At 45.7% G+C, this 25,942-nt stretch overlaps 1 protein-coding gene across 1 annotated transcript in view; it reads right to left on the bottom strand.

Moving 5' to 3' along the window:
• Positions 1-779: 779 nt before the first annotated feature.
• Positions 780-25,942, bottom strand: part of NID2 (nidogen 2) — a 79,590-nt gene continuing 54,427 nt past the window's right edge. Inside the window, exons 9-20 of the mRNA XM_024115320.3 lie at positions 21,954-22,097; positions 21,096-21,224; positions 19,990-20,133; positions 13,144-13,263; positions 12,083-12,313; positions 8,220-8,441; positions 6,907-7,076; positions 4,452-4,581; positions 3,887-4,058; positions 2,913-3,070; positions 1,619-1,742; positions 780-1,154 (exon numbers count right to left, since the gene is read on the bottom strand). Coding sequence (XP_023971088.2) covers positions 998-1,154; positions 1,619-1,742; positions 2,913-3,070; positions 3,887-4,058; positions 4,452-4,581; positions 6,907-7,076; positions 8,220-8,441; positions 12,083-12,313; positions 13,144-13,263; positions 19,990-20,133; positions 21,096-21,224; positions 21,954-22,097 — 1,901 coding nt within the window. The 3' untranslated portion in view covers positions 780-997. The remainder of the gene's footprint in view (positions 1,155-1,618; positions 1,743-2,912; positions 3,071-3,886; positions 4,059-4,451; positions 4,582-6,906; positions 7,077-8,219; positions 8,442-12,082; positions 12,314-13,143; positions 13,264-19,989; positions 20,134-21,095; positions 21,225-21,953; positions 22,098-25,942) is intronic.

The following is a 25,942-nucleotide window of genomic DNA, read 5'->3' on the forward strand; positions in this document are numbered from 1 at the left end:
GGTGGGTTAGGTACATGCCACCCCCCAACTTCCTTATACATATAGACAATACAGATCCGTAAGTAAGTGAGTCATAGGAAAACTTAAAACATTTTATTGGAGTAATCTAGAAAATTTGAGAACTGTTACATCTTTGGTATTTATATATAAATGTAGTAATTTCTGTGGGTAATTCTATAGAGGGACTTACAGGATCAGAAAATACAAACTGAAACATTGTAGCACCTTTTAATATAAATAGAAATGTACTTATGCAGAGGTAAAAAAAAAAAAAAATCTTAGAATAAGTTGGCTCTTTCTTTCCCATCAGTTCTGCATAGCCTTCTCTCTGTCAAGGTTATGATCTTTAGGATCGTATTTTTATACTGATCACATGTACTTTAAATTTCTTGGCCAGGAAGAATCTGTAGCAATAGTCAGATTTAGGGTCTTAACGTGCTCTAATTGGTTCTTAGTTCAATTAATTTGACCTTTTAAATATGACATAAATGTTTATTAAAAGTTGCTTTAATAAGCTATTAAAATTACCTTTTTAAACTTGAAATAACTTTTGTTTTTAAAAATACAGTAGTAAAGATTGAGGTATAAACTTTTCACAAAATATACTTAGTCTTTTTGCACTGAAAAATGTTCATCTTATATGTCCAGAACTTCTAATGGCCAATTGCTTTTTCACTTTCTTCACCTTTGTTTGCAGTAAATGTTCTTTAGGGTCCTGATTCCGATTGTAAACTTCTCAGTCCTGTATAATACCATATTTACTTTCTTCCTGTGGAGGGAGGGGACAGCATGTGAGTATTTTATATCCAGTTTGCCACAGCAAGTCTTTTAAAGAGGAAATATCCTAATAGACCTTTTTTTTGTGTATAGTTAAGCTAGGTAGACTTACGGTAGTAGAATGGTCACCCCTATGTGTTGGCCATTAGCTTTTCTAGGTCAGAGTGGCTCTCACCGGTGGCAGCAGCAGGCCAAGTGTGGTCAGTTACCAGATGTTTCTCTACCTGGCTGATCCAAAGGAGCCACCTGAGCATGTCCATTTACCTGTTGGGCAGTAGGGGTAGACTGCAGTTATCCCGTAGAGATGAGATCGCTGCTCTGGGAGATACTCATCAGTAAACTGGCCACTGTCTCTATTTACTGATATAACACCATCCCTGGTAACAGAAAGGAAGAGTGAATTCATAGGACTTAAGGTTGGAGAGAAAAAGCCAGTTTATCAGGAAGAGAAATCGCTGCCAGACTTCTAGAATACATTTTTAAAAGTCAATTTAAATCACATAACTAAGTAAGATACCTCATGGTACCATTTAAAGGTAGTCTTTTATTCTCTGAAGATCAGATTCAGAGTAATGTGCTTCCTTTTTGGATAGTTTATTACCAAATAGCTCTGCCATTTTTAAGCTATATGTGAGCAATACTATTAAATTTCTGGGTGACGTAAAAGTATGCTTTTAAAAGCAGTAACACTGGAATGATGTCTGTTAATGAAGAGAGAATGAAATGAAAACTTCAGCAGGAGGGCTTAATAACTAAAGTTGCTTACTAACATTTGGTACAAGTGGTGTGTCCTCCAAAACAGTTTGCCTTTTCAGGCTTGTCCAGAGTGTGTCAGGCTCACCTTCTCCAGTCGGTGTGGTAGAAGTGATCTGCATAGCTCACAATGCTGAAGGGGTAGTTGAGGTTGTTTTGAATAACACGCCGTCCAGTTCCATCAGGTAGTGTACACTCTAGTTTTTTAGTTCCTTTTAAAACATCAAAGAGGGAAAAGATCCTTTCATGTGATGGGAAAAAAAAAATCCTTTACCAAAAATAGTGGCAGGTAAATTCATTCTCAAAGGAAACAAAGGTAGAACTAGAGTATTCTATCCCCATTGCAATAATACAAATTAAAAACTAAAATTTTCCTATTCTGTTACCAGTCTTCAGTTTGTTTAAGAGCATTCTAGTTTTTAGTGGAATTTAAACTCTTAATCCTTTTTTGGAAGAAAGGATTTATTGCATTTACAGAAATCTGGCTAAGTTTCTCTCAAAGTAGGATATGAGAGATGAAATTATATCAGTGTTTAAAAAGTTTGTTAGCTCTTAAATTGTTACAAACATAACATTTGGGTAAATATTAATACTTGCCCTTTGTAAGCAATGTATAATAATAGCCAAAGCTGCCTTTTAACTAAAATCCTTAATTTTTTTTTTTAAAGACTGTATTATTTTCTGGTTAGGAATAAAAAGTGCCATTTTTCAATGTAAATTTTTTAACAGCTACACGAGGCAAGAATTTCCAAGTTTCACATTTCTCATGGAACCCTGATTTAAATTTCAAATACTTATTAAAAATATAAATGCATTATAATGAAACAGCATCTTTTCAGCTGTGCTAATAATGAAATCACACAACAGAAAGAGAGAACCCGGGAATGGGCAACCCAGATTTATTACTGAAGGAAGCCATCCTGCCACATCACTTTTCACAGAATGTCCTCAGCACAATAGCATACTGACTGTTAAAGTAACATATTTATAAATGTTATAATACTGGCAAAAAAGGAAAATAACCCTTGTTCATTTATCTAAGCCTGTCTATTCCAACAGTGGGTAATATTTATTTTTAACCTAAAAAGTGTGCCAAGTGCTCATGTGGAGGAAGGGCAAGCAGTACACAAGGAGCTTGGACATAGTACTAGCCCTCAAACTTACCACCTGATTCAAACACATACATCCAGGACCTCAGGAAATTCACGACAGGAGTCATTACAAAGTGTCCTCTAAAAGGAGTAGATCATTTGCTGTACTGTTATAAATGTAAGCCAGAAGTCCTAAATGGTGGGATTCGGTTTTACTGTAAAATCTGTTAGAGTGCTCACGCTTACTGAACATTGTAGTGTTCTGTATTTGCATTCCATGAGTAGTAGTACCTGCATCTGCCCAGCAGAGCAATTTGGAGAAGGGGTCAAAGGTTAAACCATTGGGTAGTCCAATGTCTTTATTCACTAGAATTCTTCTATTTTCTCCATCTAAAGACGACGATTCAATTTTAGGAGCTTCTCGATTCCAATCTGTCCAGTACAAGTTGCTGTGGATAAATTAAATGGAGAAAGATAAACCTTCCCCAATGTATAGAACCCACATTTCAGAACCATCCTTGAGGCTTTTCACTACGCATTTGAGTCAAAAACACTGCTGAAAATGAAAGCTGAAGGTTATCTTTACTGATTTGAAGTTTTCTCTGGAATTTCATTTGGTAGAAGCCCCATTAAATATGGCAAGAGTTTCTCAAGGTATAGAAATCCTCCCTGATTCTAACAAGTCCTACAGAAACAAGGACTAAGTTATATGTCCCAGTTGATGACCTTAGCAATTATAGACAGGAAACATTGTTCTTTTGACTGTTGCCACTGTGAAAATGAGGCCAGAGAAATAATATGCCTGGTGTCTGTGTTTTGCTTACTCACCAACTAATGCAGGTAACCCCACTTGAAGGTTTAACACTGGGATTTCCTAATGTGTTGCTGGAGGAGACCGACTTCATTCCGGTTGAAGTGCTGTCTCAGGCTTGGCCTGATCATCTGATCCAAAGTAGCCCCCAGTCTCACTCACATACTCTGAATTCTCTATGTGTCACATCACAGGCTTAATAATTTCCTTGTTATTCATTAGGTTACTGTCCTATTTCCTCCTAGTAGAACATAAACTCCATGTAAAGGACAGACCTTGTCTTTGCCTAAACAGTACCTGACACCTAGTAGATCCTCAGTGAATACTATTAACTTAATATATTTTGAACTTTTATGCCCATGTTCTGACCCTCCCCTACAACTGTACTTAGAGCCCAAGGGCTTCAAATGAGGATCTACAGGTAACAGAGGAGAATTAGGGAAGCCCGGCTGACCCTCGGATTGGATCCACAGCAATGGCACGGGGGTTCACCAGGTCCGTGTGGAAGAGGGCCCTGCGCTCAGAGCCGTCCAGCCTGGCCCTCTCTATCTTATCCAGGCCGCTGTCTGTCCAGTACATCGTTCTACGAAAGTGGTCGATGGCAAGTCCTTCGGGGCTTATCAGACCTGGAATAAAACAAAGGCAGCTATGAAAGGTGAACCTGAAGCAGAGAGCTCTGCTTACTGTGTTTTAATAGTTGGGGGTAAGAAAAAAGTCTTGAGAGTTTCTAAGTCAAAACACACAGAGTCAACAGAGGAACAGATCCTGCGTTAATTTTTCTGCCACCCCTAGTACCCTCTAGCCTAACAAGACCTCCCAGCCTGATGGCACCAGGCATCCCCAGGGCTGGGGCCAGGCAGCATCAACTGTAGCCGCACCTTGAACTCTTACCGCAAGCCCTTTCTATTCAGAGTCCTATCAAGAAGGTAGAGGGGAGACTTTGGCATAAAAGAGGCAAGTAACTTGGATTTGGTAGAACGAAATGGAATGGGAATTGTCTTCTGGGTGAAGCTGCTGACCTGAGTTAATGATGGTCTCGGGCTCTGCTCCTGATTCCAGACGGGCGCGGCTAATTGTCCGTCCAGCAACGTCTGTCCAGTACACCATCCTCTCCCGGCAGTCGTAATCAATTCCCACGACTATGGAGCCCTTTGTGACCAAGACACAGAATTGGAAGAATTAGGATTCCTTGCATTTCCCCCGACTTCATGCTCGGCTGCCTCACTCATGCATGGCTGCAGCAAACAACCCTGCATTGCATGGTTTTATGGCAGCCGAGCACAGTGGTTAGATGTGTTGGTGATGGAGGCCAACTTCCCGGGGCAGAGCCAGGCTTGGCCACTTGTTAGCTGTGTGACTTTGGTACTGAACTTCTATATGCCTTTGTCTCCTCATTTGCCAAATGAAGATAACAATACCTACTTCACGTGGCTGCTGTAAACATTAATACCATAAGTGCTTATAAAATATCCTAATAAGTAATTAACATACTGTAAGCTCTACAATAAGCACACTTACTATTGGTGGTAAAAACAGAAGTGATTTCATGAAAAGATTAGCCCCTTCAGTGATTAGAGGACAAATGCTAGTCTCAGCAAAGAAAGTCTTAATATTTCACTGGACAAAAACTGTGACTCTTTCAAATGTTATCAGCACTTTTTCAAAAAGCCTTTCTAAAATTTGCCAATATATAACAAAATTTACCTTCCCCTCCCCTGTGAGATCTTTCTGCTATCTGAGGTGCAGTCACCCTTACCCCCATCTCTGCCTCTTACTCCAAGGCAGTCATTTAGTTGTACTCTTGTGTAAAAGAAAGTTTACAGCTTGATGGGTTAAGGAATTGGGGAATGGTGGTCACCTGACCTCTGGCTAGGGAGATCTCCCCTCCTTCCTTATTACTAAATAAATGATGCAGTCTTTTTTTAAATGCTGAGTCTGTGATATTCCTTTCCGAAACTCTGCACAGAAGTTGCTTCGTTAAATTTCCAACCCAGAGTCCTGCTCTGAGAAGCCTGGCAGATGTGCAGAGCCAACATGCAGGGGGCCACCCAGCTGTCCCTGAGGTCATGCAAGCTCCCTGCTTGCCTAACAGCCTCCTGGGGCTGTCCCGAACTTCTGCCTCTGGGAGAGGAGTCAGTATAAGAAACTACAAGGCAGGATTAGGCTCCTGTGGAAGAGTGGGCAGTTTATATGGGAGGATCTAAAGGTCAAGTACAATTTTAAAATTAAAAGTCATCTGTCTCGGGCACGGGTGCACGGGCCTCCATTAACCCAGGGAATCATGGGATCCATTAACTCATGTAATGATTTCAAGGTTTCTTGGAGGAAAAAGTCCCAGTTTAAGTAAGTTTCCACAAGCTGTGCTTAGAACCCATATTCCATTTCTCTTTCAGTTCCACCACCATTACCATCAACAACCCTGCCCTCATCAGAGGCAAGTTCAGAAATGCAGTGAAGCCACCTGACTTGGCTAGAATAAATAGACAGCTTGAGGTGATGACAATTTTCTCTTTTAGAGAAACTTTACAAAACAGCAGCGAGTATTTGGAAATGCATATACAACTCACATCTTGAAATAAATAGACAGCTTGAGGTGATGACAATTTTCTCTTTTAGAGAAACTTTACAAAACAGCAGCGAGTATTTGGAAACGCATATACAACTCACATCTTGAAAAAAAAAAAAAAAAAAAAACCCACATTGTTTTCTGAACACCGGCTACTTCTAAACTTTTTTGGACCAGATAAGAGGTTATTCATTAACTGAAGTAAATGTTGTAAACATGGACGGTGTATTATTCTTTTTCATAGATGAACAAGTACCTGGAGCGTGAAGTTTAGAAATGGAATTAGGCGATTTTCCATTGTAAGCATCAGTGCCTTTCTGGTGAACTCCCTTCTCTTTTCTCCATTTTAGAGAAGAAATCCCTTCTCCAAAATGGAGAGCCTTGACCATAGGGAGGCTGCTGGCTCAGGAAGCAGCCAGCATCCCCTGGGGAAAGCCCTGTCCATTCCTTTCCATGATCACACGCTCCCCAAAGTTTCATCTGTGACGGAGTCAGAGAAGATAAGAGGCTGGTTGACAGAACCAAATGGGAAGGCAGAGGGCTGCAACGATGAGGCCGTCATTAGTTGGCTTCCATGACCTCTGCAGAGATGTCTGTGGCTTAAAGAGAGTGCTGGGGACTTGGGTTTACCTTCTGACATTTTCCCTTGGAGCCCCACATGCTGCCTCAATATGCTGACAACTCTGAAATTCCCTTACCACATATCCGAAACCCCATGAACCAACTGGAGAAAGCGGCCTTGGTCAGTCAGACGTGACTCCCAGCCAGAGAGAGACCCCTCCTCTTCTGTGTGTCAGGCTCCCGAAGACCGCAGCCCAGAAACCCTCCAGGCTCCCCCGCCACCTCAGGCCTTGCCCAGATCTGGAATCCCGATGCAGACCCGCCCCCGGGGGAGAAATCCACTTTACATGCAGCGACAGCAGGGTCTTGGCTGTGTCCTTCTGAAGCCTGGTACCATTGAGGGGCAAGTGGCCGATCTGCTGGCCCTGGGCATAGAGCAGGAAGGTGCCCACAGGTGGAGGGGTCACGTCGGGCCGGGGCGTGGGCCGGGCTGTGGGCGGAGCAAGCGTGGGTATACCTGCCGTGGGGAAGAGGAGGGTGTGAGGAACAGAGAGGAAAGGAAACGGGGTGGGTGGGGGAGGGGAAGAAAAGTTACTTTCCCACATACCAGAGCCTCCAGAAACATCAAAAGTTTTTACCCTGGACAGATGTGCTCCAGATGTTCCTTAAAAGAAATGATAATTTCTAGGGTTTTTTCCCAAAGATCAATTATGTAAATCACTGCCAATTACTGGGGAGGGAGACGACAAAACATTCCCCTCAGAACAAAGGAGAAAGTTTTTTTTTTTTTTTTTAAGATGATGTTGAGGGCTTCCCTGGTGGCGCAGTGGTTGAGAGTCCGCCTGCCGAGGCAGGGGACACGGGTTTGTGCCCCGGTCCGGGAAGATCCCACATGCCGCGGAGCGGCTGGGCCCGTGAGCCATGGCCGCTGAGCCTGCGCGTCCGCAACGGGAGAGGCCACAACAGTGAGAGGCCCGCGTACTGCAAAAAAATAAAATAAAAAAATAAAAAGATGATGTTGGGGGTAGGAGTTTATTAATTATTTATTTTTGCTGTTGGGTCTTCGTTTCCATGCGAGGGCTTTCTCTAGTTGTGGCAAGCGAGGGCCACTCTTCATCGCAGTGCGCGGGCCTCTCACTATCGCGGCCTCTCGTTGCGGAGCACAGGCTGCAGACGCGCAGGCTCAGCAGTTGTGGCTCATGGGCCTAGTTGCTCCGCGGCATGTGGGATCTTCCCGGACCAGGGCTCAAACCCGTGTCCCCTGCATTAGCAGGCAGACTCCCAACCACTGCGCCACCAGGGAAGCCCCCTTTTTTTTTTGTTTTTTTTTAAGGGAAAAAATCCAGAGCCAGTGTTGTGTCAGCTTCTCTCTGGGGCCCTAGGGTGACACGTGTCCCCTTTCACCCTGGACTCAGAGTAGGGGAAGGGAGGAGGAATTGCATATTGAATTTAGTTCCAGATGTTCTAATTACGGAAACTGTAAATAACAAAACCAAATGTTAAATCTGAATCGGGATCTGGGGCAGACCAGGTTATAAATCAACACGGCTTATTAGCGACTTCTTTCTGTTGGCCCTGTTCACCCCTCATTCCCCCACCTTCACCCGCAGCTGGCAGCTTTCCTTCAGGGACACCTCAGATGCTGCCCCTGGGTGCTTACATGCAGGGGTGATGCCTGGCTGGGAGCGGGTGCCTGGCACCTCTCTGCCGTCCTGGTCCACACACCAGCAGAAGTCACTCTTCCCGTGGCACTGCAGGGGCAGGAAGTAGCCCATGTCATCGCACTGGGGCACGTACTGGTCGTCCCTTGGTGTGCCACCGTAGTGCTCCAGTAGGCTTTCCCTCCAGCGCTCACAGACGGTCCGGGGCCTCTGGGTGGGCTCTGAGCAGGTGGGGACAAAAAGCCTTTGATTGTGAACCAAGGATGGAATGTAGCATGTGGCTCAAGATCCCCACTCCTGGCCTTCTTCCTCCTCGTGTCCATTAACGACGCCTCAGCCAAGCCCCTGGATGCTGGCCCTGAGTAGCAAAGTGCTCTAAGAAGTTCTCCACAGGAATCAGGAGTAGGGGTCATCCTGATGCTCCTGTCTCCTTAGGCCAGAAGGATTGTCATCAAGGCCCAGCCACATCAGGAAAGAACAAGAGGAGGTAACACCTGGGGTGCAAGGCTCGCTCAGCCTGGGAAGGGGCGTCTAACAGTCCTTGGGGACTCAGGGCCTACATGATGCTTAAAGCCAATATTTATTCTTTCTTGTTTCAAACTCCAGGACCTGCGTCCGAGAGGGCTGTCTTGACACTGGCCAGCGTGTCTTAGAAGGTATTACTGAATGCCCTACTTACGTGGCTCTGAATATCTGGAAAACTATATTGAGTAAAAGTAAAACCTACTGTAATTAGTATCTGTGAGCGCAGGAGAGTTGGTGGCAAACAACTTGACACTGACTGTGAGACACTCCAGCTCAGTGAAGTCCATTGGACGCCCTGCTCTGGACTTATCTCAAAGCTGAACCTTCTTTTTTTTTTTTTTTTGCGGTACGCGGGCCTCTCACTGCTGTGGCCTCTCCCGTTGCGGAGCACAGGCTCCGGACGCGCAGGCTCAGTGGCCATGGCTCACAGGCCCAGCTGCTCCGCGGCATGTGGGATCTTCCCGGACTGGGGCACGAACCCATGTCCCCTGCATTGGCAGGTGGACTCTCAACCACTGCACCACCAGGGAAGCCCAAAGCTCCAGCTTCCCACCATGTTGCTCTGTCCCCTCCTTTCTCCAGCTTCCTTCCCCATCCTTCTACCTGCCCCCCACGCCCATACCCCCCTTCCTCACCACCATGCTTAAACTCCTGTTAGCTGCCCTTGCAGAGCAGTTTCTCTGCCTGCAATTTTTTTCCCAGACGGCTTCCACAGGGCTGCCAAGGCTCTGTCCCAAACACGGTGGTTCTCTGAGAGGACTGCTTCAGGCAGTTTAACTTGTACAGCCTCCTAAGATAGGATTACCTAAAGGAATGTAAGTAGAAGGTACTTCTTCATTAATTCCTGCAATTCATGCCTATGGTCTGTAGAATCATACAGCCAAGTGCCTACTTATACCACCATGTGGATGGGTAACAGATCTCGGAGGAGAACAAAAACTGGGCTTTCCCCCATCAAAGCTGCTCTCCCCTAGACTTTTCCATGTCAGTAGACAGCACCTGCATCTTTCCATTGCTCAGGCCCAGTCATCCCTGACTCCCTTCTCTCACTCTCCACGTTGGATATGTCAAAAACTGTCAGTTGTATATCTTCACATCTCACCACACCCACCCGTCATCTTATGCCAGGATTACTACGATAGCCTTCTTACTGGTTTCCCTGCTTCCAGCGTCTTTCCTGCCCACCCTTTCCACCACCCCACTGTAAACTCAACTAGCAGCCAGAAAGAGTCCCTTTAAAAAAAACTCATTTCATGTCACTCCTTTGGTCAAAACCTCCAATGGCTTCAAAGAACAGTTGGAAACATTACATTTGGGCTCCAGCACCTACACTTCCCCTAGGAAAGGATGGTGAATAAAATCTTCCGAGCTCAAACCCAATGAACACAACTCCAAGACTCACGACGTTTGGGGGAAACGGATGCCCTTCAGGCTGTCTCTCTAGCTTATGACCCACAAGAAGCAAAGCTCTTTTTAAAACATCTTGGAGAAGGAGAGACTGACTTCCTCACCCAGATGTGTCTCAAAGGACCCAGAGAAGGAAATGCCACTTCCTCAGACACTCACCATCCATCACAAGGTGGGATCCCCTGGAGAAGTTCCCAGCACTGCCCCAGATCCACATAACAAACTCAGAGGATCGATTCTCAGGGGACCACCCAACGCGGCCCATCTCTTTGTTTGGAATGCGACACACAGCACAGTCGGCTTCTGGGATAGGGGCACCTCACGTCACCTACACGTGGGCATCCCAATCATTCTTTATTATTTCAAGCTACTTCTTGATCCAACCATGGGTTTATTTCTATTTCTGGTTGGCAGGGTTTTAAATATTTTTAAATTTGGGGCACAGAGTGTTCTCTCTCCCTTCAAAGCTGACCCCATTATGCAGATGAGACTGGTCAGAAATGGCAGCCGAAGCCAAACCAGCACCAAGAGAGAAGCTTGGCCATGGGAAAGAGTCTGCACAAAGGAACATGTTCTTCTTTTAGTAATTAACTTTTCATTCTCTTGGCTCCCTTCTGGATCACTGTTCTTAACACGTGCCTGTCTTAATAAATTTCAGAGAATTCTGAACCATTCCCTTAAGGTGCCTCCCAACCATCTGATTTCTTCAAACCCCAGGTGGAGTTCAAACCAAGACTTTCTAAAGACTAGGCATGAGTGAAACAGAATTTCTCTGTATTCCTTTTTTTTTTTTTGGACCTGTAAAATATTTTCCTAAAAATAGGGACAGAGAGGAACTAGGAGTGTCACTGTGGAAGCAAGGGTATATATACATGTAGATCAAGCATTAACAATTTTTACTTATATGAATCTTAGAACCACTAATGTCCTGGCCACCACAATTCATATTATCGAAAGGATCAAAACTGGTAGTAATTCTCCAGTTCTTACTCTCATACATTAAAAGCCAAGACTAGTACTTACGGAACCCTTTTCAATAGTAAAAATGGATCTTTGAATAGCAAGCTCATGGATATGTACAGGAATTATTTTGGCTAAAATGATACCAAACCAATTCTATGTTCTTCATAATAAAGTTCTTCTGTATTAAAAGAAAAAGTTCTTCCCATCTTTGAACAACTCAGCGAGGCGTAGAAACCTGCCTTGGCAACCTGCAGTTGGCATAACTGTGAGCGCTTGGAAACCACGCCTCACACAGGTGGGGAGGGCTCAGACGGTAACAGACAGGTTCACGCGCTGCATCTCAGGTCACGCAGGCTAACAAAACAGGTTCCTGTGTCTCTTCTAAAGGTGGAAGTAGCAAGAGGGATTCCCCATCGACATGTGAGCCTGTCTAGAGAGGGCTGGGGTTACTTGCTTAGAGCAAACTAGCTGCATCCACCTACACGTGTCATACTTATTTTTCCCACTGATACTAAAACGGCCTTCAGACTGTTTCCTGCACTCCAGAAGTCAGAGTTAAGCGATACAAAGTTACATGGGAAGGCAGGGTTCCTTTTGGACAAGAGGCTGGTCTGGCAAGGTCATCAAGCTCTAAGATCTCCCTGAGCTGCAGTAACAGATTTGGGCAGTGACCTCAGCCTGACCTCCACACTCAGTCTCAACTTCTAGTCTTGTACTTGGTCTAAGAGGCTGGAGTCCAACGTGCAAGTCATGCACGGGTCTCTGTGTCCCTGTAAGATGAACGGGCACATGCGTGTGTGCCCACCATTCAGGTGTTCCTAGGAGGAAGGAGGCTAGGCAAGGATGGTGGTCAGCCCTGAGTCGGCGCGGTCTGGGCAGGGGTTATAATCTACCCCACAGTAAGCACCGTTCTGCCGTCCTGCCCCAGGCCTGTGCTGGGACCAGCTGTCCTTCCTGACTGGCTTACCTCGTGGTCCGCAGCGAGGCGGGACGGAGCCGGGTGGGGTCCGGGTGCCAGGGACTTCCTGACCGTCGGGGTCCACGCACCAGCAGAAGCCAGTGCTGCCATGACACTGCAGTGGCAGGAAGTGGCCCTGCTCATCGCACTGCGGGATGTGGAGCTGGCCAACAGGATGAGTACGCTGGGCCTGGGCATCACGCTGCTGGTGCTCACAGGGTCTCGGTCCAGAGGTGGGGTCTTCCGGGACCAGAGCAGAGGGGATACAAAGGAGGAGTAAAAGGCATTGCAACCCATCCACTTTTACCAGCCAGCCTCAAAGTCTCCTGAGGGTTTCTTTTTTTTCTATAACTGGAAGACAGGATAACATGGGAAAAATAGCAAGGCGCCGGAACTTTGGAGTCCTGGGTTCTTATTTTAGCTCTGCCACTATCTACCTAATTTCTCCCTAATTCCCGCAGTTTACCCTGTAAGTCCTGGCTTGATTATACAGTGAAACAGCCTCTCCCCTCAGCCCTCAGGGTCCTATTGCTATTTGGGTAAAATGAAGAGCAACCCACGACTTCTGTCCAAACATCCCAAGAGACTCCAGACAAAACAATTAAAACTGTGTTCATCCCCTGAGGTCCAGAGCTGAAGTCTGAGAAACTCCAGGTCAAGGGCAGTTGCTAGACTGCACCGTGTTAGCCAAGTTCTACTAGAACAGTCACCATGGGGGCTAACTCCCAGCTCACTAGTGCATGTGCCTCCTGGTCGGTCAGCTCGATCTCAAGGCTTCATCTAAATTGCACTTATCAAGGCAAAGCATATCACCAAGAGAGTTAACCAGAACTGCTACTAGGTAGGACCATGGATGGGTCATACGTCGGGCCTCCCAGAATGCTAATAACCAGTGAACTATCAGTAAACTAGGCAGCCAGAAATAATGCAGGAAAAAATCCAGCGCCTGGAAAATCCACCAACTCAGGCCTCAGACCCGGATAAGTCAAGAGTGGGCTGAGGTGCTGTAGAGAAACAGCATTGAAGGATCCGGGAGTTTTCTGTGCCTGATCTGGCCCCCCAGACCTTACCAGGTGTGCACTGAAATCCATCCCCATGATATCCAGGTTGGCAACGGCAGGAGAAGGAGCCAGGAGTATTGGAGCAGGTGGCCGAGGGGTGACATCTGTTTTCCGAGCATTCATCAACATCTGCAGTGGTCAGGGAGGGAGGGAGGGAAGGAAGGAAGGAAGGAGCATGACTTCACTGCACACAATCTATGCCACCACATGGCTTCAGTGCGCATGGATCAACCATGGGGGCTCCACTTCAGAAGACTTTGTGCAGAAACATGTCGGCACCTTAAAGGCAAGTTTAACAGTCCAAAGTCGAAGGACACGTTCAGTGTAGAAATCAAACATATGCTTCAGGGGCTTCCCGGGTGGCGCAGTGGTTGAGAGTCTGCCTGCCGATGCAGGGGACGCGGGTTCGTGCCCCGGTCCGGGGAGATCCCACGTGCCGCGGAGCGGCTGGGCCCGTGAGCCATGGCCGCTGAGCCTGCGCGTCTGGAGCCTGTGCTCCGCGGCGGGAGAGGCCACAGCAGTGAGAGGCCCTCGTACCGCAAAAAGAAAAAACCAAAAAACAAAAAACATATGCTTCACAGAGAAATATATCCTGGCATCTTTCATCTACAGTGAATTCCAGGAAGTTTTTACCTTTGAACTAGCCTTTAGTCCATAAACCATTCATTCCCTTCCATTGTATTCCATATAATAAATATACATAACAATAGTTTTTTTTTTCCTTTCCTTATTGGCACCATCTCCCTATACACAGCAGTGAGAGGCCCTCGTACCGCAAAAAGAAAAAACCAAAAAACAAAAAACATATGCTTCACAGAGAAATATATCCTGGCATCTTTCATCTACAGTGAATTCCAGGAAGTTTTTACCTTTGAACTAGCCTTTAGTCCATAAACCATTCATTCCCTTCCATTGTATTCCATATAATAAATATACATAACAATAGTTTTTTTTTCCTTTCCTTATTGGCACCATCTCCCTATAGCACTGATTTACAGATGCAAAGAACTCATTGAGGCTCCAAATACTTCTTCAACTAAGTTAGAAGCACATTCAATCTTACATAGTCAGAGAGTCCTACTACCTAGAATGCCCAATTAATCAGAAATTTTCTTTACTTTCCACCTTTAGAAGAAATAGAAAAGTATAAGAAAAATATCATCAGAGATTTTGAAACAACACATAGAAAAGAAAATCTAAATTTGTCTGGCTTATCAGTACAAACAATTCAGGTCCTAACATTCTCCATATGGTACCATGAGGATTAATTCTCACATTTCTCAAAACTGCAACATCCTGAAACTTCAAACAAAGGCTGACTTACATTCCTTTTATTTACTGAAATCAGCACAGGCTGACAATAGCAAGACACCACCCCCGCTCCACCCTGCTGCCAAAAAAATAAATAAATAAAAGTCTGAAAATATAACTGTTGAAACCAATGGCCAGTGGTTGAGATAAGCCCTCTTCAGAGACAGGAAGTCTTCCTGAGTGAAAGAAGGATAAAGGGTGTAGATCTGATCAAGGCTCAACTGAAAATAAAAGAGTAGTCACATCTGAGGTAACATCCAAGAAATGTTTTTAAAATCTGTGAACAGGGAAAAATGTGGGACGGGGTGATCGGTGTCAAACCTAGAGAAGAGGAGTCCCAGAAGGACAGAATTGCATCAATTCTGTACAGCTCGTGCAGAGACACATCGCACCCTGGAAGCCGTAGACTTACAGCCCTGAATGTGACGTCAATCAGACGTGGCTCCTCGCTCAGCCTCCGGGACCCAGGTGAAACCTCTTCTAGGGCGATCAGTGCCACCCTTGCTGTGACCATGCTTTCACTGAGCCACCTTCCCATGACTAAGGGCCTTGCCCAGGTACCAGTAAGTGGATGTGCTGGATACACAACACAGGCATTCTGTTCAGGGGAGAGGAGTCTCTGACATCGTAATTAGCGATGTAATTACTTATACTGCTTATCCTCAGGCTCAGGGAGTTTACTGCACGTAAATTAGTTTACTCTGAAGTCCAAAACCCGTGAATGCCCGACACAACCAAGTTTAATGCCACCCAGAGAGGCTCTGCCTAGATGAGCAGTGGGCCTGTCTAGTCACCTTCCTTTCACTGACAAAGGCTGGGAAGTGGTTGTAAATTCATTTGCAAGGTTAGAATCAAACAAGGTTTGCTGGTTAGCTCCTCAGTTAACCAAAAATAAGCCAAATAAAAATAATTACAACAACAAAAAGCTTATCTCCAATCCAATCATCATGGATTCTATATTGTCATATTTAATTATCTTTGAGGTTGGCCCTCTGTCTCTTCAGAAGGACAACTCAAATGCCCAGCTGGATGAAGCTGGTGCCCATCCAGATCCTTGGGACTGGAAGATGCTATAAAACCAAAGCTGTAAAAATTAACATCCAGCCAAATGCAGGAAATTAAAGCTATTCATAATGCATAGGCTAAAAGTACTTCTCATGGTAACAGGAACCCCAGGCAATGGCAGGAAGCAGGAATTCCTGAGATACAGGGCCTATTTCTAGAAACCACGTATCAGTTGCTTGTGATTATTTTTGAACTAAGAGAAAGAGGACTCCCCAGAGGTACCGAGTTATGTTCTTAAAGCCCATGGCCTAGGAATTCTGACCAGACCCGAAAGAGCAGCCATCCTCCCACAGATACCAAAGTCATGCGGAGACAATAACTGATGAACCACCAACAGGGAGAAAGTCTCTGAAGAGACTGAAAGCAGCACAAGTGAGCAACACCTGTCCCCCAAAGCTGGAGACAGTTAAGACTCCCTGAAGCAGAGTGCCCAGCACCTCTTCGGAGAACCTTGCACCGTGAAAGGAAACTGGAGCCTCGCCAGCTACTCCAGGGCCTGGGCACAGAGCAGGCTACACCCCTCCTTAGGAGCGCCAACCCTGAGGAGTGCGCGGGGGAAACCCGAGCTTCTGTGTAAAGAAGTCTTCCCAATTTCACAGGCGGTCAGGTGTCGAGAGCAAGTGCAGAGAGACTTTCGACCCCTTGGCAAGGGAGGAGCTTCCTGTTACACCACTGGGGACGGGGGGCTGCTTAACCATCACTGTTGGGGTCTTCAAGGACTGGTAGAACACTGAGGTCAAGGCAGAGTTGAGCCCCTTACCAGTCAGATAATGCAAGATGGCTTATTCTGAGTGTAATTCTCCATTCTGTCCTCTACCAAGCTGCTAAGAAAACCTGTTTGGAAACTCTATTAAAAATTGTCTATTTTGAGTTCATGCTTTGGTGCTTCAACATTCTTCTCCCTGCCTTACTTCTGAGCCCACACCCAAAACCAGCTGAAATCCCTTCAAAACAAACCCAACCCCTGGACCCGAGCTTCTCCCTCTCTACCTCCCCTGCTTTGCTTTTGAACCACCCAGTGAAATTTCCTGGCGCCAACTCACCTCGACCCGCCTCCAGACCCCAACAAAGGCTTCGGCCCACGAGTTCTTGCTCCCCACCTACTCGGTCAAGAACCCTGCTGCTGGCTGTGCCCTTTGGATCCTGCGTGGCATGCAGTGACCCACTCTCTCTGGGACCTGTGAGTATAATCAGCTTCTTCTCTGCTTCGGCTGTGGCCACGCCAACTTTACTATACCTTACCCAGCATCTACATGCTTCCCATAGAAACCACGAGAGAGGACGGTGGAAGTACCTCTCCTCATGGCCCTTCTCTGGATAATGGGCCATCTGTAACCCAGTACCCTCAACTCACACGTGAGGAAAGGTCCCAGCTCAAAACACTCTGCTTTTCTCCCCGGCAGGATCATCAAGATCTGCAGGGACAAACATGCCCGAGAAATATCCAGCTCGCACCAATGCAGGGCTGAAATCAATCCCCACTGAGGGGAGCTGGAAAGATTTCATTCTAGTTGCATAAAAGTAATTCCTCTTCGTGACTCAGACTAGGTCGAGAACCCAAAGCCAAGTGCAGCCTCCCCGGGGAATCTGGTTTTTAACAAACTGGCTGGAGAAAAACCCACACACCCTTTTAATGCTACTCTGATGGAGTGAAAACAAATGTGTGTTTCAAGTGTGCGCACTTTCCACAAAATAGAGCCTTCATCTCTATTTTTCTCTTTTTTCTCTATCGCTATGGTCACTGGGACACATGCACACTGTGACATGCCTTTAAAAATACACACACACACACACACACACATTTATATACTTATCCTGCAAGCCTCCTTCATGATTAGCCCAGCCTGATTTATGCACAGCACAGGTCTTTAGGAAAATGACTATTCATTCTCTACTACCCCACAGTCTGGAAGCTTGGACGGCAACCACAGGGTAACTGACTATGGCAGGCAGCCTCTCAGATGGTCCCCAAAGATCCCTTCCTCCTGATATTCAGTGTCTTATGGAATCCCCTTCCTTTGAGTAACTTGCTTCCAACCAAGACACTAAAGCAGTATTGAGGGGATGTCATTTTTGTGATCACTGCCAACCTGCTGGCAGACCTCCTGCTGCTGGCTTTGATGAAGGAAGCTACTTTGTAGGAGAGGTCCATGTGGCAAGAAGCTGAAGGTCACCTCCAGGCAACAGCCAGCGGGGACCCGAGGCTCTCAGTCCGATAGTCCTTGGGGAACTGAATCCTGCCAATATATAACCACGTGAGGCTCCTTCCCCACCTGGGCCTTCAGATGAGGCCCCAGGTCTGACAGAGACCCCCTGACTAGACCATATAGAGAAAAATAATGTGTATTGTTTTAAGCTGCTATGTTTTGGGGGAATTGGTTATGCTGCAGTAGATCACTAATACACTGGGGAAGCAATGGATGGGCTTGGCCTATTTTTAAGTTTGTGGGTTCCAGAGAGAATCTCAAAAATAGAGAACCAGAGATAAAACAGGGACAACTGAAAATGGCAGAAATCAGCAAGAAGACAACGATAACAAAGAATGACAGCCCTATAAAACTCCCAGCATGGAAAAGTAGCTAATTTCAGGATCCTAATATGACCCCAAAATGGAACCCAAGTCCTACAGGACAAGCAGAAGTTAAAGAAGGGAGAGAGAATGATTCTAGAAGGGGTTAGGACAAGAAGCAGCTCACCTACATTAACATTCTGATTTTAACACTCATCACATCTAAGCTGCAATAATTTCAACTTCTTTGTTTTAAACCAAAGACCTAAGGAATGAAATACTTTCAAAACACCATCTCTGCTGACCTGCGCAGCCAGATGTTTAAATATGAAATTCTACTGACAAGATTTTTTCCTCTGTGCATTCTCCTTTCTGAGAGCCAGTAGTGTGTTAAATCGAACAGAATGATGGATCCCACGAGGTGGAAAGAGCAGTATTTCCACTGCTGGGCTTAGCAGAAACATGAGAAGTTTATGTGTGTCACCTGACACCCCTCCCTCCAGACCCAGAGGGTACCTCTGTCTGTACAGAGTATCTATTACACATGGAGCTCTCTGGCCGGTCAACTGGGACAAGCATCTGTGACTTACAAAGCTACCTCATCCTAACTTGAAAAGCACCTGAGCTCTGTCTAAACCTGGGGGTGTTTTTAGGGAGAAAAAAAAAAACCCCAGGGTTGAACTGAGCCACAACTTTGGGTCATTTCAATAGAAACTATGTTTTCAAATGTAAACCATACAGCTGAGCTTCTGTACAGCAGAAGTGGACACATTAAAGAGCCAGGTTCAGACAATCCTGAAAAACCCCACATCTGGAAAGGAGTAGAGGGGCTGTGCTGCCCTGACATGTCTGTTCTGTCAATAACATATGCCTTCAGGCTGCTGGTCCACTCAGCCTGTCCTGCTGAAACCAAAGGGAAAAGGAAGGAGGAGAATCAAACATCTAGCGAGGAGGTCAGGGCCAAGCTATTCAATCAGTTAAGAAGCTCCCAGGAGTTACAAGGCTGTTCTTAGCAAATCAGCTCAGTGGGCCCAGGTATACGGGGGTAGAGGCAAGAAGCAATTTGATGAGAGAGGGAAAGCCTGCATTTTAGGTTTATATTCCTAAAACCAACCCTTTTCCCACCATCCTCTCATCCCCAGTGTCTCATTTAACCATTATTTGTGTGCATTACTGACAGATGTTTTGAAGATCTTTAGTGATTACGTAGATTTACTGAATGATCTCTATATTAAGGTACTACTAATCCCAGTTTCATGAACATTTATAATCAGTGTTATGCCTAGTTTTTCAGTAACAACCTCATACATTTCTAAGTTAAATTTGAACAGTTAGTCCTGCTTTCTGGTTTCGTGATTTCATAAAGTTCAGTATGAAGTCTTAAAGATAGTTAGATTTCTGGGAGAAAAGCTTTGAGTACTTAGGTATGCATTAATATCCTTTTATATCTGTGGATTTATTTCTTTTCTCTCTCTCTCCCTCTCCCCTTCCAGAGAGAGAGAAGAAAGGGAATAAATTACACAGAAAGAACTGTATGTATGTTTAGAGATTGCTTAAATTACCACTTCACGCAGGGGAATAGCAACTAAAAATTAGGCAGGACTGGAAGTGCTGAATTAAGCCATTAGCCAGAGAGATTGAAGGATGGAGACTTCCGCTCAGTAGGATATATGCCTTTCCCCACATCCCTCCTGGCTACACTAGCTCCAGGGAACAGAAGGCTACAAGCTGGCAGGGTCTCCCCACTGCTCCAGGCACGGCTCTTCCAAGGACAACCATACATGCTCAACAATCTGGTCCCAGGGCAATCACCCTCCGCCTCTGTTTCTGACTCAAAGGACACCTTTTCTTTCTCTTTCGGCAGTTCCACGGCGATGTGAGTCAAAGGAAGGGAGAGGCTTCTGAGAGGCCCTGGGGATGTGCATCCAAAGCAACGTTCAGGGTCGCTGAGGCCGCCCACAGTTACTCACCGGTGCACTGGCGCCCGTCGCCGGCATAACCAGGAAGGCAGGCGCAGCTGAACGAGCTGCCTCCGTGGTGAATGCACTGGGCCTGGCTGGCGGGAGCACAGTTGTGACGGCCATCCTCACAGGGGTTGGGAGGCGGGGCGATCACTGAAAAGAGAAGAAGGCAAGGATGTCCAAGAGCCCAGGCCTGCGAATGGGTGAACTCTGCTCTCTACAGTGTGATCTGCACACCAACAGCATCGGGACATCTGGGGGCTTATAAGGGATGCAGGTTCTCAGGCCCCAGCACAGAGCCAGTGAATCAGAATAGGAATTTTAACAAGATCCCTAGATGGTTTGTATGCATATTAAAATTTGAGAAGTGCTGATCATGGTTTGTGGCTATTACACTCGGCATGAAGATCAGTCATCAAAAACTGTCCTTGATTAAAGTTTATAACTCCCCAGAGCACCGCTGCTTTGCATGCCTGCATACACACACACACACACACACACACACACACAGAGTCTCTGTGATCGCTGCTACTTTTTCATCTCACTGGATTAAAAAGTGGGTTGTCTCTAATATCATCTAGCTCTAACAGTGGGATGGATTTGGAATTCTAGTTCTTTTGGATCGACTCTTCGGTCAAGTATTTTTCTGGAATTCTAGAAAGGCTATATTTATCACAGACGGTGCTCTTTGACCAGTCAAGTGGGACAGGTCTCTTTGAATTACAAATCCATTTCATTCTAATTTGAGAAACATTTGACCTCTATCTAGACCTGTTGGTATTAGAGAAGTTCATAGTCTTGTTACATGATTGGGTCAAACACCAAGAGACACAGCAATCCTGACAGAGGTGAACATCCTTCCATAACTTACACCAAAAATATCTATTTAGAGAAAAACAACAACACAACAACAACAAAAACACCCAAACAAAAACAAAACCCCAACAAACAGGGCGGAACTGAGCCGTAGCTTTGGGTTATTTCAATGTAAATTGTCTGTTTTCTAGAAAACCATCCAACAAAACTTCTGTATAATGGAGGTGGGAATAGTAATGAGTCCAAGGGCAAGGTTCAGCATGATTTTGGCTAAAAAGAGGCACAGTTTTGGCACTCACAGATGCAGGTGTGCTGGTCGTCTGCAAACTCATAACCACTCTGGCACTCACACCTGTAGCTTCCCAGCAAGTTGACACACACAGAGTTGGGGCCACAGCGATGGAAGCCAGTTGCACATTCATTTACATCTAAGAAGGAAGAAGCACAGAAAAGGCTTTTTAAACCAAAGTCCCCACAAGTGGAAGGTTTGCAAACGCAATGTGCTCTCATCCCTAAGAGGTTTCAATGGGACTAACGGTTGGTAGACTCAACAGGGGTTGAAATATACGCTGTCCAAGCACCAGATGTGGCTGCATGTTGCAGATCGTCATAAAAATAAACATTTATTTCAAGTCATTCAAGTATGAGCCCCAGAGAGATACGTTTTGAACAAATATTCTGAGAATTCTTTAAACATTTAAACAATTCTGAACATTCAGAAGAGTAACGATTTTTCACTACTCTTCGTTTTTCACAAAGTAACGATTTTTCTTTTAAAATGTAAAGAAATTTCCACTACTGCTTTTGAGATACAGTAAGTGAAAGAAATAGGTGAATGTCTGAAATCTGAAGGTAACCAGAAAATGTACTCTTTAATGAATGTAAAAAAATACTTGATTCCGCATTAAAATGACAACATTTGAGAATGTAAAATATCCAGGAATTACAATAGCCATTTTCAGAGTCCCAGCCAAAAACACCGACCTCCAAACTACCCTCTTAAACCTAACCAGAATATGCTTAGTTTTTAAATAGCTGTATTTAGATGAATAGCTGCTAAACTCGTTCATCTATGGAGATGACAAAGCAGACACTTGTCTTCTATGGACATAACGTTGGAGGACTCCATGAGGGAACACAGAGCGTACGGCTCTTACCCACGCAACTCCGTCCATCTCCCTGGTACCCAGATGCACACTCGCAGGTGTAGTCTACACCTGTCGCCGGATGGCACCGAGCCGTGGTGGCACATGTGTGACTCCCGTCATAGCAAGGATTCACTGGGGTGGGATCTGAGTCTCCTGCATGGGTAGAGAGAAAATGAAAAACAAAAGCACAATCTGGCTGTCATAAAGAGAACGGCACAGAAGGAAGAAGATCGGCAAGTCCTTGGAACTGGCTGTGGACCTGTCTGTCTGGGGCCCGCCTGGCGACCTTACTAAATTATTAATATCCAAAGCGAGGGCGGATCATCTGCGTCGCAGTTTTCGATTCCAGAATGGCTTCCCCTTGCCTACTCTGCAGACAACTAACCTTTTCTTGTTTACAGCAGGTTTGTGTCAGGGAATAAAAATATCCAACACATGGCATCCTTTTATTTAAAAGTGCTTTCATTCTATCTTCTCAGGATAATTCTGTGAGGCAGGCTGTCATTCCTTTTATTGGTAATTTTCACCGATAAGGAAAATGAGAGAGACATTAGAAAAATTGCCCAAGCTCACAAAGCCAGGAAGTGGTACATCAAGGACTTATACCCAAAATTTCTGCCTCCTAATTGCAGTCTCTCACTAAATGCACTATTCCATGGGTCAAAATTCAATTAATGAGAAAATCTTGCTTTTTTAAAAAAAAGATTTATAAGACCAAATAAATAGGAATGGCTTTCACAGTATTTACTCTTTAGGATTAACCTTGCCATGACTCCATCCATCCACTGGGTAGTGATGACTGTTAACATCTGAAATCTTCCCTGAAGACCTTTACTTCTAGATCGAGTGTAACAGTAATGTGTATTAAGCACTTATGTGCCTAGCACTGTTCTAAACCCATACATATACCATTCCATTAAATACTCATGTCTACAACGTGAGGAAGGTATCGTCATCATCTTCATTTTACCGCAGCACAGAGAGGTCAAGTAACCTGCCCAAGGTCACACAGCCAGAACAGGTGGATGCATCAAAAAGCTGGGCAGTCTGGCTGCAGAGCCCACCCATGCTTTCCATCATTTTGCTACAACTACCACCAAAGGAACTTCATGAAGTCATCTAATCAAAGCCAAGAGCACAGAGATGGTGGCACTGGAGACAGCCCCAGTTGCCCAGACTGGATGAATCCATTAACTTTGGGCACTTCCATTTACTTCTCCGATTCCTCAGGTATAAAATTAGAATAAAAATAATGCTTATATCTGCTAGAACTGCTGAAGAAAATAAAACCCAACTCAATGTATGTGAAAGGAAACTCCGCCAGAGGCCAGCCCACACAGCCCCCAGTGACTGCGTTCCTTCTTCCTCATCAGCCGGGCAGAGTTCATTCTTGCTTGAAGTTTTAGCTTCGTCTCAGTCCTGAGAATTAATTCTGACCTTAGATTCAAAAGATTGCATGAGCCCCACCCAAACCTCCCGGGCTCTACCTCAAGCCATCCCTGCTCCTAATGGGGCTCCATCTAAGTCATGATAACTAGACTTCTGTGCCCGGGTTTCCGTCTCGACAGCCAGCTTGGCACACAAGCCTACCTTGCCCTCCACAGCTGTCTCACTGCCCTAGAAACCAGCAGCTTGGCATCCCTAGACTTTGGCAGTACCACCTCCTCCTGGACTCCCTTTGCTTTCACTCTAGCTCACACACATCTCCCCACCCCCTGACCTCATGTGGGTGGGCCTCACCCACAATTCCCAGTGTAGAACCAAGTGCTTGCTGCTGTCACCGGCCTCACAGATGGACTTCCCCCCAGTACTTAGGATGCCTGGCGACTTCCCCAGTGCTAGCCCACCGCCCACGTTATGACTCTTCCAGTTTCCTCTATGAGTCTGCTGTGAATGGAGATGCCTTGGCTGAGTCCCTTATGGGACGCCTTCACTTTCTGGTAAACTCCCATCATCGCTTTATAAGAAACACCACATGTGGTCCCGTGGTGGAATATTCTATCATTGATTCCCACATTATGGCCTGAAAATAAGGAGGGCCATGGGTTTACCCTCAGTTCACCTCAGTGACATTGGCTGGAGTAACGGAATCTTTGCAAGAAAACAGGACCAACAGTGGCTCTAGCATTTTTAAACCTGAGGAACTGAAGTACGCCAGCAGAGGCCTCACTCCCCAAATCACACAGACATCCTTGGATGTCCCTCATCCCTCCCCTCTGGTTCTGTTGCCAGAGGGGCCCAGGAGCACAGCACTTGGGTTGTAGTTGCGGGGTTGACTTGATGGTATTGCCCAAGGTCCTGAGTCAGTCCCCTGTGTGTTGCAGTTGAGAACGACAGGGTTGCATCCTCACTGAAGGCCCCACGTGAGACAAGAACCTGATTGCCCCCCCATTATTCTCTCTCCATTTTAGGAGAAGGTTTTGTACCAATTCCTGACGTACCCAGTCAAAGGAAGAAGTGAGCTTTGAAATGTTTTCCTTTACATACACTAGTGGCTTAGCCCTCATGTTCAGTACTTTCCAGTATCAAAACTTCACCGTGGCACACTCCAGCAGAGATTAGTGAGTATACGTAATGTCAGGAGTTTACCACCCGGTGAGGCATTAAAAGAAAAAACATGCAGCACAAAAGTTGATTGGCAAACTTGGACAGGACACACTAGCGTACCTGAAACTGAGGAGAAACTGTGCGTAATTACATCATGCTGACTTAAAACAGACTTCACTGACAGCACGGCCACATCATTTGCTAAGCCCAGTGCAAAATGAAAACGTGGGACTCTTTGTTCAAAAATTATTACGTTTCAAGATGGTGACAGCACAGCTTTAAACCAAGTGTCAACCCTTTCTGAGCCTGAGGCCCTGTGCTCAGAATTTGGTTTCCAAAAACACTACATTAAAAACCCATTTCTAAAAATGTTTGGTTATCCATTCTCTATGGCTAGTTAGCTTTTCTCCTATTATAGTAAGTAAAGAAGAGCTGTAGCCTTCTTAAGACATTTTCTATTTCACCCTTACCCTCTTGAACAGCTTGACTCTCTGACAGAGGATCTGGAACTAATTTACTCATTTAATCAAGAGGGGAAGAGTGGTTTTCCTTAAAGGAACAGTCCGTTCAGCTTCAACGCATGGCCCTCCGCCCAAAGGCTCCTCAACTGGAGAGCTGAGTGGGAGAGCCAAGGCAGGAAGCGTTCCTGAATCCTGCCCTGTGAAGCCACCAATACCAGCTGAGCCGCACGGGAAGCTCAAACCCTCGGGGAGGGCAGGGGCCTGACTGGGGGGCTGTGGAGCTTCTGGAGACCGCTTCCAGAACCCGGGACACTGAACCCGGAGCTCCCGCGTCAGGCGGGGCAGCTGCGTTGTCTCGCGCGCATGCCAGCCAGATAACTGCTCCCTCCAGAAAAAGGCAAAGGCTCTTGAGACGATACTGCCATGCACTGCAAGGGGAAAGAAAAAAAAGGTTGTGTTTTGTTTTCCTTTTAATAAATTTTCTTCTTTCTTCCCCATTTTTCTCCTATTCGGGTAGAATGAACAGTATTGCTGTTTTCTGTAGGGGTGGATGAGCAGGGTTGAAACCCAAAGGGTAAATCCCCACATTCCTTCTTTTAAAGTTTGGTCTATATTACGAGGCAGTCCCGGGGTCTGTGGAGTCGACGTTGGAGCCGCAGTGCCGTGAGGGGGAAACAGTGGGCTCTGGAGCTGGCGTTGGGTTTGAGTCCCAGCTCAACACTTCTAGCTGTGACCAGGCAGATTACTTCATGTCTACACCGCAGTCTCTGTAAAATGAGTAATAATTCCCTTACTGGGTAGGGCTGTGGTGGGGCTTAAATGAGTTAATTCACGCAAGGTACTTAGAACGGCGCTTGGCGTCAGGAAGACTGTCCTTTGCTACTACTAGCACTACTACTACTACTTATTATTATTTGACCTGGGTAGAAGGGAAAAATCATGCAATTCTAAAGGCAAATGAGCAACTTGGTACCTGCCAGTTTGCTGGCT

This window comes from Physeter macrocephalus, chromosome 11, assembly GCF_002837175.3.
Source record: "Physeter macrocephalus isolate SW-GA chromosome 11, ASM283717v5, whole genome shotgun sequence".
Lineage (NCBI taxonomy): Eukaryota > Metazoa > Chordata > Mammalia > Artiodactyla > Physeteridae > Physeter > Physeter macrocephalus.